The sequence below is a fragment of the Salmo salar genome, chromosome ssa15 (assembly GCF_905237065.1).
Source record: "Salmo salar chromosome ssa15, Ssal_v3.1, whole genome shotgun sequence".
NCBI classification, from domain to species: domain Eukaryota; kingdom Metazoa; phylum Chordata; class Actinopteri; order Salmoniformes; family Salmonidae; genus Salmo; species Salmo salar.
This window is the reverse complement of record NC_059456.1, coordinates 10,607,023-10,619,793: the sequence shown is the minus strand read 5'-3', so window position 1 is coordinate 10,619,793 and position 12,771 is coordinate 10,607,023. Positions and strand designations below refer to the sequence as shown.

Sequence of the window (12,771 nt, the reverse complement as noted above, 5' to 3'; positions counted from 1 at the left end):
AATTGGATTATCATGCCCTGCATTGCCACCATTCATCAACAGACAAGTTCATTAGACTTGTTCATCAAGCGTTTAAATATAGGCCTTTGTGAAGGTAACATTGCAGAGTTCACCAGTTGAATTTCAATCCATAGTGTGTCTTTATGCATTTGATTTTCATTTGATAGCGTAACGCGGTATTTTAATGTGTGAAATTGTTGTTTTTCAGATAATGACAATGATAGTCAATTAAATGAGTGTGTGTGAGAGGCTAATCCCAAGAGTGAAGGAGCAAGTCCATTTTATATCGGCCCTCGAGGCCATGAAAGAGTAAGCAGAAGTCTTCTCCACTCCTGTCATTTACTCTATCAATGTTCCAGTGGTGCTCAGTCTCTCTGCTCTTCCTTTCAACTCCCTCTGCTCTTCCTTTCAACTCCCGCTGCTCTTCCTTTCAACTCCCTCTGCTCTTCCTTTCAACTCCTTCTGCTCTTCCTTTCAACTCCTTCTGCTCTTCCTTTCAACTCCCTCTGCTCTTCCTTTCAACTACCTCTGCTCTACCTTTCAACTCCCTCTGCTCTTCCTTTCAACTCCTTCTGCTCTTCTTTTCAACTCCTTCTGCTCTTCCTTTCAACTCCCTCTGCTCTTCCTTTCAACTCCTTCTGCTCTTCTTTTCAACTCCTTCTGCTCTTCCTTTCAACTCCCTCTGCTCTTTAATTCCAGATTTTTTTTATTTCTTCCATCTCCTGTACCACGTCACATGGTTGCTTTGATTCAGTCTGCTTCGGTACAACATACTACGGGGAGTCGTACTCTCATGATCCACAATCACGTCTGGCAAGGCCAATGAAATCGTCTCCTCACTGGAAGCCCCACCTTCCACAGGTGATAAGCATGAGAACCTCGGATTCATTCCTTCAATTATTCCTCTCTTCACCTCAGTGTGAACAGGAACGACTCATGCTACTAAAACAAACAATTGGAAAATGAGACTGTTTTACGTTGACCCAAACTTAACTGTCCCATAGTGGTAGATAGAGAGTGTTCCACCCACTGGATGTTTTGTGCTGAAGGTTGTACTTGTTCTCATACGTTTTTTAAATAAAAAAAACAATTAGTTATTCTTCAATTTGTTGGTGCAATTTGTAAGATGTCTAAAACACAACCAGGACGACGATGATTAAAGCCAGGTTTGGGGTGGATTTCAGCCATGCATTTATAGCATTGATCTATGTGTAGTTTATCTAGGCTTGGAGCAGGCAGCCTTCACTGAAACCAGTCTGTCTGTGTGCGCATCGCCACCTACTGTGTACAAACTACCTGGAAAGACGTGTAGCACTACCGATGGCAACTTTCCTTTCCCGGATACCGGTGTAGGAAACAGAGACCGATTGGGTGGTCGGTGCTAATGTCTTGACTGTCTGGGCGTACAGTATGCGGTGGATGCCCGCGCCCAACTCCTGTGTGCTTTACGGGAGCCTACTCAAAGCGAGAGGGTGGCCAGGTTTGGTGGGTAACCCACCCCCACCACCTGTGTCTGCCTTGGTCCAGCAGTGCTCGCCTCTCTTCCCAGAGTTGTTGATGAAGGGTCCGGTCCTATGTGGACTTTGGAGATTGTGCTAGCTAAACAATGTGCTGCATAGCATGCTAGTCATTTTGGCTAACTCGCTGAGACAAGCTGGCTATTAACTAGCTATTCCTGTCTCCTCATGGTGGATTTGCTGGGATAGATCTCTTGTTTAGTATACGTAGCGTTAAGTCACTTGGTAATTCTAAACGGAACGTGCTGGCTAGCCTAAAAAAAGCCTCCTGGCTAAAAGCGTCGGCTAGAATGCTTAACCTCTTGGGGCTAGGTGGGACGCTAGCGTGCCACCCGTGGTGCACTCCATCAACAGCAGGTGCATTTCAAGAGCGGCAAATTTGAATCCAAATAAATGTCAAAATTCAAATTTTTCAAAAATACAACTATGTTACACCATTTGAAAGATAAACATCTCCTTAATCTAACCACGTTTTACGATTTCAAAAAGGTTTTACGGCGAAAGCATAAATTTAGAGTATGTTAGGACAGTACATTTACAAGAGTTGTGTGTAATGTTTTGTCAAGTCAAAGACAGGGTCACCAAAACCATAAAACCAGCTAAAATGATGCACTAACCTTTTACAATCTCCATCAGATGACACTCCTAGGACATTATGTTAGACAATGCATGCATTTTTAGTTCTATCAAGTTCATATTTATATCCAAAAACAGCGTTTTACTATGGCATTGATGTTGAGGAAATCGTTTCCCTCCAATAACCGGCAGTCAAGTCAGCGTCAGAAATTAAATAATTAAAATTAGAAAACATTGGTAAAATATTATATTGTCATTTAAAGAATTATAGATTTACATCTCTTGAACGCAATCAACTTGCCAGATTTAAAAATAACCTTACTGGGAAATCACACTTTGCAATAATCTGAGCACTGCGCCCAGAAAAATACGCGTTGCGATACAGACTAGACGTCATGTTGGGGAGATCTAAAATCGAAAATACTATGTAAATAATCCATTACCTTTGATTCTCTTCATCAGATGTCACTTCCAGGTATCACAGGTCCATAACGAATGTAGTTTTGTTCAAAAAAGCTCATCATTTATGTCCAAAAATCTCCGTCTCGTTAGCACATGATGTAAGCCAGCCGGACTTCTCGTCATGAACGAGGGGAAAAATATATTTCCGTTCGTTCAAACATGTCAAACGTTGTATAGCATAAATCATTAGGGCCTTTTTTAACCAGAACATGAATAATATTCAAGGTGGACGAATGCATACTCTTTTATAACGTATTGGAACGAGGGTACCCAACATGAAGTAGCGCGCCAGGTGTCTAATGGGACATCACCGTTCCATGGCTCTTGTTCGGTCAGATCTCCCTCCAGAAGACTCAAAACACTTTGTAAAGGCTGGTGACATCTAGTGGAAGCAATAGGAAGTGCCAAAATATTCCTAAACCCCTGTGTTTTTCAATGGGATAGGTTTAAAGTCAATACAACACATCAGGTATCCACTTCCTGTCAGAAAATGTCTCAGGGTTTTGCCTGCCAAATGAGTTCTGTTATACTCACAGACACCATTCAAACAGTTTTGGAAACTTTAGAGTGTTTTCTATCCATATATAATAAGTATATGCATATTCTAGTTACTGGGTAGGATTAGTAACCAGATTAAATCGGGTACATTTTTTTTATCCAGACGTGCAAATGCTGCCCCCTAGACCCAACAGGTTAACTTCCAGCAAGTGAAACTTACCTAGCTTTCCCCCAGCGTTATGGCAACCCCATTACTATTTTCAGTTCCTGGAGTTGGAGGGAGGGAAGGAAGGAAACAAGGTTTACATGCAGCCCCCCCCCCCTCCCGAGCACTTGGCTGAGGTAAACCCCCAGAGCAAGGGACCTTGGCACGGATCTGAGTGACCAGTGCACCCCTCTGTAAAAACATTACTGTGACAACAGTGCTCCAACGTTTGGCAAACGGGATACTACGTCAGACATTACCAGAGCCCCTTGTGCCCGCCGGGCTTCATGCAGGCTATACAGTCTCACGGAAGCACAATGTATATTGGAAGCTTGTCCATTTTTAATTCTCCCCCCTCTGTTACCCAGCATTCAATAGTGTTCACAGGGTTCAAGGGGTATATCAATCTCCCAGGGTGAGAGTGACAAGTTGGGTCAGTGTCCACAAGGGGTGCCCCTCCCCCATAGGTGGCTCAATACTGCGATTTATTGCTGATTCCTACCTGTAGCTCACTAGTCCCTATGAGGTGTCTAGTGATACAGGTTATGGGCTCTATAGGCAATTACTTGTTGGTAGCGGAGTGGAAACGACTTATTGATTTGCTACCAGATCCACAGGTGTTTTGCCTTAGGCTAGCACAGTAAATAACCACAGAGCTAGCGTGATGTGAGGGTAGAGAAAGATCAGGTGACCTTGTTAGCCAGCCAGAGCTAGCGTGATGTGAGGGAATGAGCAGGGTTGGACACAACTTCGCTATTATCCCACACGCAGTCTCTGTGATTCATATGAGGCCGCAAATGAGCTGCCTGTCCCATCAACACGTCAACTGTTCACGAGGCCTCAGCGCCCGTTTTTGAGGAAATATCCTCCCGTCTCCAGAAGCAGGCAATCTGAGCGGTTCCTATATCGAAAATCTGTGACGGCTGGTACAGCCGGTATTCCTGGTTACGAAAAGGGATGTGACTTTACGACCCATTCTAGACCTACGTGCCCTCAGCAAGCACCTCAGACTACAAACTCATGAGCTACCAGCGACTGGCTAGTGGCTGCATAGTCGAGGGGGAAAGCCGTGTTACACACATCACTGCTACTGTCCCATATTCTGTCTCTAGGCTTCATCAGAAACCAGAAAAATATCTGTCTGACTCCATCTCACCGTATTCAGTCTCTAGGATTCATCAGAAACCAGAAAAATATCTGTCTCGCTCCATCTCACCGTTCCCGTTCAAGGCTTGTGTGGCCTTGGCCTCATGCATGGTGATCTTAGGGTTGTGTGCGGCTGCTCGGCCATGGAAACCCATTTCACGAAGGTCCTGACCAACAGTTCTTGTGCTGACGTTGCTTCCAGAGTCAGTTTGGAACGCAGTAGTGAGTGTTGTAACCAATGACGATATTTACGTGTTAAGCGCTTCAGCGTTCTGTGAGCTTGTGTGGCCTACCACTTCCCGGCTGAGCCGTTGTTGCTCCTAGACGTTTCCACTTCACAATAACAGCACTTACAGTTGAACGGGGCAGCTCTAACAGGGCAGAAATGTGACCGACTGACTTGTTGGAAAGGTGGCATCCGACACCAGAGTCACATGTTACTACAACTCATAAACCCACTCGGTGTAATCGCTAGTGTGACGACGTTCGTAAGGAGGGGACTAAGGTGCAAGGCTGCCTAAGTATGATTACCAATCAGAGACAATGATAGACAGCTGCCTCTGATTGGAAACCATACTCAGCCAAAACAAAGAAATACACAAACTAGATTGCCCACCCCACATCACACCCTGACCTAACCAAACTACAGGAAATAAAACATCTCTCACAGGTCAGGGCATGACAGTACCCCCCCCCAAAGGAGCGGACTCCTGGCTGCAAACCTGAACCTATAGGGGAGGGTCCGGGTGGGCATCTACCCATGGTGGCGGCTCCGGTTCGGGCATAGCCCCCGCTCCGCCCGCTAATCCCTCCGCTTTTGTACCACCGGACCGCAGATCGTCGGAGGAGGAACCAGACCATGGATCATCGCCGGAGGCTCTGTACTACAGACCGCCGCTGGAGGCTCTGGTCTGTAGACCGCCGCTGGAGGCTCTGGACTGAAGACCGCTGCTGGAGGCTCTGGACTGCAGACCGTCGCTGTAGACTCTGGACTGCAGACCGTCGCTGGAGACCCTGGACTGCAGACCGTCGCTGTAGACTCTGGACTGCAGACCGCCGCTGGAGGCTCTGGACTGCAGACCGTCGCTGGAGACTCTGGACTGCAGACCGTCGCTGTAGACTCTGGACTGGAGACCGCCGCTGGAGACTCTGGACTGCAGACCGTCGCTGTAGACTCTGGACTGCAGACCGTCGCTTTATGATCACTTTAGATTCTATCTCTGCTTTATGAAGGTGTCCAAGGACACAGATAAGGGCCAGGACCAGAGAAGTGTTCAGTACTACATCATCCCACAACTGCCAAAGTCCTGGATGAGTTCCCATGCCTCCGTCATCCCACAACTGCTAAAGTCCTGGATGAGTTCCCATGCCCCCATCATCCCTCAACTGCTAAAGTCCTGGATGAGTTCCCATGCCTCCGTCATCACTCAACTGCTAAAGTCCTGGATGAGTTCCCACGCCTCCATCATCCCTCAACTGTCAAAGTCCTGGATGAGTTCCCATGCCTCCGTCATCCCTCAACTGTCAAAGTCCTGGATGAGTTCCCATGCCCTGAAGCAGTCATAAGCCCAGTCACTAGACGGCTGCTGAACAGAGCTGGAGTGGTTTGCTATTACTCTTAAAGTTCAGTCTGAAGTAGGCATCGTCAAAGCTTCTTAGAATATGAAGGTATACAATGTGAACATGGACCCATTCCGCTTTACTTCCGTGTCCTGTTCCATAATGTTTTGATGGACTCGTGTGCTTAAATTATACCTCTATTGAACAATGACTTTGTAAAATTGTACTTTGACACAAATGGAAATAGTACATTGTTCGAAATTGTACTTTTGAGTTTGAAATTAATGAAATAGCACTTTGTTGAAAATTGTACATAGTTGTGTATACCTTTTCAACTGTCAAAACAATAACACGTTCTGGTCGCACGTGCAACCAAGAGGTTCCCCAGTAAACATCCGGTGCTGCTGTGCCCCATAATTGCTAACTAGCTAGGTAGTTGGCTAGCTAGCACAAAATGACAAGTTCGCATTTCTTGATCCACCAATTTCTTTTACAAACGCCTTATTGACTTATTGATTTGCTACCAGATCCACTAAACACAATCATGAGACAACGTTTATATCTCGTTTATTATCTGTTTGCTCTGGTGGTGTTGCATTAGGCTAGCACAGTAAATAACCACAGAGCTAGCATGATGTGAGGGTAGAGAAAGATCAGGTGACCTTGTTAGCCAGCCAGAGTTAGTGTGATGTGAGGGTAGAGAAAGATCAGCTGACCTTGTTAGCCAGCCAGAGCTAGCGTGATGTGAGGATAGAGAAAGATCAGCTGACCTTGTTAGCCAGCCAGAGCTAGCGTGATGTGAGGATAGAGAAAGATCAGGTGACCTTGTTAGCCAGCCAGAGTTAGTGTGAGGTGAGGGTAGAGAAAGATCAGCTGACCTTGTTAGCCAGCCAGAGCTAGCGTGATGTGAGGATAGAGAAAGATCAGCTGACCTTGTTAGCCAGCCAGAGCTAGCGTGATGTGAGGATATAGAAAGACCAGGTGACCTTGTTAGCCAGCCAGAGCTAGCGTGATGTGAGGATAGAGAAAGATCAGGTGACCTTGTTAGCCAGCCAGAGCTAGCATGATGTGAGGGTAGAGAAAGATCAGGTGACCTTGTTAGCCAGCCAGAGCTAGCGTGATGTGAGGATAGAGAAAGATCAGCTGACCTTGTTAGCCAACTAGATTCATTTCTCTCACAACAGCCAACAATATAACTAAACTAAATGTAGCTAGAATCTGAGTCCAATGGTTGACGGCCTCATTGTTTACAACAAAAGTTAGCTACCAGCAGTAATTACCTCACTATCATCCTCTCTCTCCCCCCTCACTAATCTGCTCTCATGAGGACCGCCACTGGAAAGGAAGACCCAGTTACCTCTGCTGCAGAGGATAAATTCATTAGAGTTACCAGCCTCAGAAATTGCAGCGCAAATAAATGCTTAACAGACAAGTAACAGACACATCTCAACATCAACTGTTCAGAGGAGACTGTGTGAATCAGGCCTTCATGGTCGAATTGCTGCAAAGAAACCACTACTAAAGGTCACCAATAATAAGAAGATACTTTTTTGGGGCCAAGAAACACGAGCAATGGACATTAGACCGGTGGAAATCGGTCCTTTGGTCTGATGAGTCCAAATTTGAGATTTTTGGTTCCAACCGCCATGTCTTTGTGATACACAGAGTAGGTGACACTGTCTGTGATTTATTTAGAATTCAAGCCACACTTAACCAGCATGGCTACCACAGAATTCTGCAGCGATACGACATCCCATCTGGTTTTTGTTTAGTGGGACTATCATTTGTTTTTCAACAGGACAATGACCCAACACACCTCCAGGCTGTGTAAGGGCTATTTGACCAAGAAGGAGAGTGATGGAGTGCTGCATCAGATGACCTGGCCTCCACAATCACCTGACCTCAACCCAATTGAGATGGTTTGGGATGAGTTGGACCGCAGAGTGAAGGAAAAGCAGCCAACAAGTGCTTAGCATATGTGGAAACTCCTTCAAGATGGTTGGAAAAGCCTTCCAGGTGAAGCTGGTTGAGAAAATGCCAAGAGTGTGCAAAGCTGTCATCAAGGCAAAGGGTGGCTACGTTGAAGAATCTAAAATCTAAAATATATTTTAATTTAACACTTTTTTTTGGTTACTACATGATTCAATATGTGTTATTTCATAGTTTTGATGTCGTCACTATTATCCTACAATGTAGAAAATAGTAAAAATATAGACCCATTGAATTAGTAGGTGTGTCCAAACTTCTCTTCTACATTATATAAGGAATAAGGTGTCATTTGGGTGTCTGGTGGTGTAGTTCTGCTGCTGCTGCTCACTGTGATGGCTTCAGGTTGGAACACTGTGATGGCTTTAGGTTGGAACACTGTGATGGCTTCAGGTTGGAACACTGTGATGGCTTCAGGTTGGAACACGGATGGCTTTAGGTTGGAACACTGTGATGGCTTCAGGTTGGAACACTGTGATGGCTTCAGGTTGGAACACTGTGATGGCTTTAGGTTGGAACACTGTGATGGCTTTAGGTTGGAACACGGATGGCTTTAGGTTGGAACACTGTGATGGCTTCAGGTTGGAACACTGTGATGGCTTCAGGTTGGAACACTGTGATGGCTTTAGGTTGGAACACAGTGATGGCTTTAGGTTGGAACACTGTGATGGCTTCAGGCTGGAACACTATGATGGCTTTAGGCTGTAACACTGTGATGGCTTTAGGCTGTAACACTGTGATGGCTTCAGGCCGGAACACTGTGATGGCTTTAGGCTGTAACACTGTGATGGCTTCAGGTTGGAACACTGTGATGGCTACAGGCTGTAACACTGTGATGGCTTTAGGCTGTAACACTGTGATGGCTTTAGGTTGGAACACTGTGATGGCTTTAGGTTGGAACACTGTGATGGCTTTAGGTTGGAACACTGTGATGGCTGTAGGTTGGATCACTGAGATGGCTTTAGGTTGTAACACTGTGATGCTTTAGGTTAGAACACTGTGATGGCTTTAGGTTGGAACACTGTGATGGCTTTAGGTTGGAACACTGTGATGGCTTTAGGTTGGAACACTGTGATGGCTTTAGGCTGTTCACTGTGATGGCTTTAGGCTGTAACACTGTGATGGCTTTAGGCTGTAACACTGTGATGGCTTTAGGTTGGAACACTGTGATGGCTTTAGGTTGGAACACTGTGATGGCTTTAGACTGTAACACTGTGATGGCTTTAGGTTGGAACACTGTGATGGCTTTAGGTTGGAACACTGTGATGGCTTTAGGTTGGAACACTGTGATGGCTTTAGGCTGTAACACTATGATGGCTTTAGGTTGGAACACTGTGATGGCTTCAGGCTGTAACACTGTGATGGCTTTAGGTTGGAACACTGTGATGGCTTTAGGTTGGAACACTGTGATGGCTTTAGGCTGTAACACTGTGATGGCTTTAGGTTGGAACACTGTGATGGCTTTAGGCTGTAACACTGTGATGGCTTTAGGTTGGAACACTGTGATGGCTTTAGGCTGTAACACTGTGATGGCTTTAGGCTGTAACACTGTGATGGCTTTAGGCTGTAACACTGTGGTGGCTTTAGGTTGGAACACTGTGATGGCTTTAGGCTGTAACACTGTGATGGCTTTAGACTGTAACACTGTGATGGCTTCAGGCTGTAACACTGTGATGGCTTTAGGTTGGAACACTGTGATGGCTTTAGGTTGGAACACTGTGATGGCTTTAGGCTGTAACACTGTGATGGCTTTAGGCTGTAACACTGTGATGGCTTCAGGTTGGAACACTGTGATGGCTTTAGGCTGTAACGTTGTGATGGCTTTAGTTTGTAACACTGTGATGGCTTTAGGCTGTAACACTGTGGTGGCTTTAGGTTGGAACACTGTGATGGCTTTAGTTTGTAACACTGTGATGGCTTTAGGCTGTAACACTGTGGTGGCTTTAGGTTGGAACACTGTGATGGCTTTAGGCTGTAACACTGTGATGGCTTCAGGTTGGAACACTGTGATGGCTTTAGGCTGTAACACTGTGATGGCTTTAGGCTGTAACACTGTGATGGCTTCAGGTTGGAACACTGTGATGGCTTTAGGCTGTAACACTGTGATGGCTTTAGGTTAGAACACTGTGATGGCCTTAGGTTAGAACACTGTGATGGCTTCAGGTTGGAACACTGTGATGGCTTCAGGTTGGAACACTGTGATGGCTTTAGGTTGGAACACTGCCTCCATACTGTAGCTAATGCCTTAATGTCTTGACTTGTATGAAAATCGTCCTATTTCACTTCCTGGTATGAAAATCGTCCTATTTCACTTCCTGGTATGAAAATCGTCCTATTTCACCTCCTGGTATGAAAATAGGCCTATTTCACATCCTGGTATGAAAATAGGCCTATTTCACTTCCTGGTATGAAAATAGGCCTATTTCCCTTCCTGGAAGAGGGAAAACTTACAAGGTACAAAACACATCTTGTAATGAAATCTTTTTGACACTCACCAGGTTGAGTTTGAGTTCCATATTGAGGACTCCTCCACTGTCCAGGACAGGCATGAGGTTAATGGAGAACACAGCAGCCTTGTCCGGAGGAACAGAGATGTTCGGACCAAAGAAGATGTAGAAGTGGACAGAGAAGGTGTCCAGCTCATTCCTCAGGGTGGGCCGGATGGGCCAGCACCTGTTGGGGTCGGAGCTGGGAGCCATATGGGTTATACTGTCCTGGGGAGAGAGGAGGGGACCGGCTGAGTCCGAAGCAGAGGAGTTCTGGGCGAGGCTGGGGAGGCCGGAGAGTCCGGCAGGGGTGGAGGGGAGCGTTTCAGAGAGAGAGAAGCCCATAGCACTGCCAAAGGACTGCGGCAGGTTGAGGTTAGAGCTGTGGCCAGAAGAGGAGCTGGAGGGGGAACCCTTAGAGGCGCTGGATTTGGAGCAATCTGGAGAGAGAGAGAGAGAGAGGTAGAGAGAGGTAGAGAGAGGTAGAGAGAGGTAGAGAGAGGTAGAGAGAGAGAGAGGTAGAGAGAGAGAGGTAGAGAGAGAGAGAGGTAGAGAGGTAGAGAGAGAGAGAGGTAGAGAGAGAGGTAGAGAGGTAGAGAGGTAGAGAGAGAGAGAGAGGTAGAGAGAGAGAGAGAGAGAGAGAGAGAGAGAGAGAGAGAAAATGGAGTCATTTAGGGAGAGTGGGGAGACAGACAGACAGACAGACAGACAGACAGACAGACAGACAGACAGACAGACAGACAGACAGACAGACAGACAGACAGACAGACAGACAGACAGACAGACAGACAGACAGACAGAGGAAATGTGTCATGTCATAGCCCTACCAGTGTGAAACAGGCCGTTCCACTGACAGTAAACAGGCCTCTCCTCTCCTCCCCTCTCGACTCCTCTCCTCTCCTCTCCTCTCGTCTCCTCTCCTCTCTTCCCCTCTCCTCTCCTCTCTTCTCCTCTCCTCTCTCCCAGTCTCCTCTCCTCTCTTCCCCTCTCCTCCTCCTCTCTTCTCCTCCCCCAATCCTCTCCTCCTCCTCTCCTTGCCTCTCCTGTCTCCACTCCTTCTCCTCTCCTCTCAAGAGCCTCTCCTCTCTGCTCAGGTCTAGTTTGCACATGTGCCTGTTAGGTTGCCTGGCCGTATTATCTGTAGAGAGGTGTCTGGGTCAGTCTGAAGTGCTCTCATGGACAGCAGCAGCCTGTCGACAACACACACACACACACACACACACACACACACACACACACACACACACACACACACACACACACACACACACACACACACACACACACACACACACACACACACACACACACACACACACGACTCAGAGGTTTAGAGAAACAAACAAAAGGTGGATCATTGTCAAGAGGCTTCTATTTCCTCTCATCTCCACATCAACCAGTCAGATCATCAGATTGTCTGGAAGCAGAAAAACACAACAGGTCCTGTGTGTTGAAATGATCAAATGAAGTGGAACTACACAGCTTTCAGCAGCTTGGTTAAACAGATGGTTTAATGACTGACTGTCTGTCTGTGGTTAAACAGATGGTTTAATGACTGACTGTCTGACTGACTGTCTGTGGTTAAACAGATGGTTTAATGACTGACTGTCTGTGGTTAAACAAGTGGTTTAATGACTGACTGTCTGTCTGTGGTTAAACAGATGGTTTAATGACTGTCTGACTGACTGTCTGTGGTTAAACAGATGGTTTAATGACTGACTGTCTGTGGTTAAACAGATGGTTTAATGACTGACTGTCTGACTGACTCTCTATGGTTAAACAGGTGGTTTAATGACTGACTGTCTGTGGTTAAACAGATGGTTTAATGAGTGACTGACTGTCTGTGGTTAAACAGGTGGTTTAATGACTGACTGTCTGACTGTCTGTCTGTGGTTAAACAGATGGTTTAATGAGTGACTGACTGTCTGTGGTTAAACAGATGGTTTAATGAGTGACTGACTGTCTGTGGTTAAACAGGTGGTTTAATGACTGACTGTCTGACTGTCTGTCTGTGGTTAAACAGATGGTCTAATGAGTGACTGACTGTCTGTGGTTAAACAGGTGTTTTAATGACTGACTGTCTGTCTGTCTGTCTGTGGTTAAACAGATGGTTTAATGACTGACTGTCTGACTGACTGTCTGTAGTTAAACAGATGGTTTAATGAGTGACTGACTGTCTGTGGTTAAACAGATGGTTTAATGACTGACTGTCTGTGGTTAAACAGATGGTTTAATGACTGACTGTCTGACTGACTGTCTGTGGTTAAACAGGTGGTTTAATGACTGACTGTGGTTAAACAGGTGGTTTAATGAGTGACTGTCTGTCTGTGGTTAA

The 12,771-nt window shown here is 46.0% G+C and overlaps 1 protein-coding gene across 1 annotated transcript in view; it reads right to left on the bottom strand.

The window, feature by feature from the left end:
- Positions 1-12,771, bottom strand: part of tmem8b (transmembrane protein 8B) — a 337,935-nt gene that overhangs the window by 68,706 nt on the left and 256,458 nt on the right. The window contains exon 5 of the mRNA XM_045695455.1: positions 10,446-10,876. Within this exon, the coding sequence (XP_045551411.1) occupies positions 10,446-10,876 (431 nt within the window). The remainder of the gene's footprint in view (positions 1-10,445; positions 10,877-12,771) is intronic.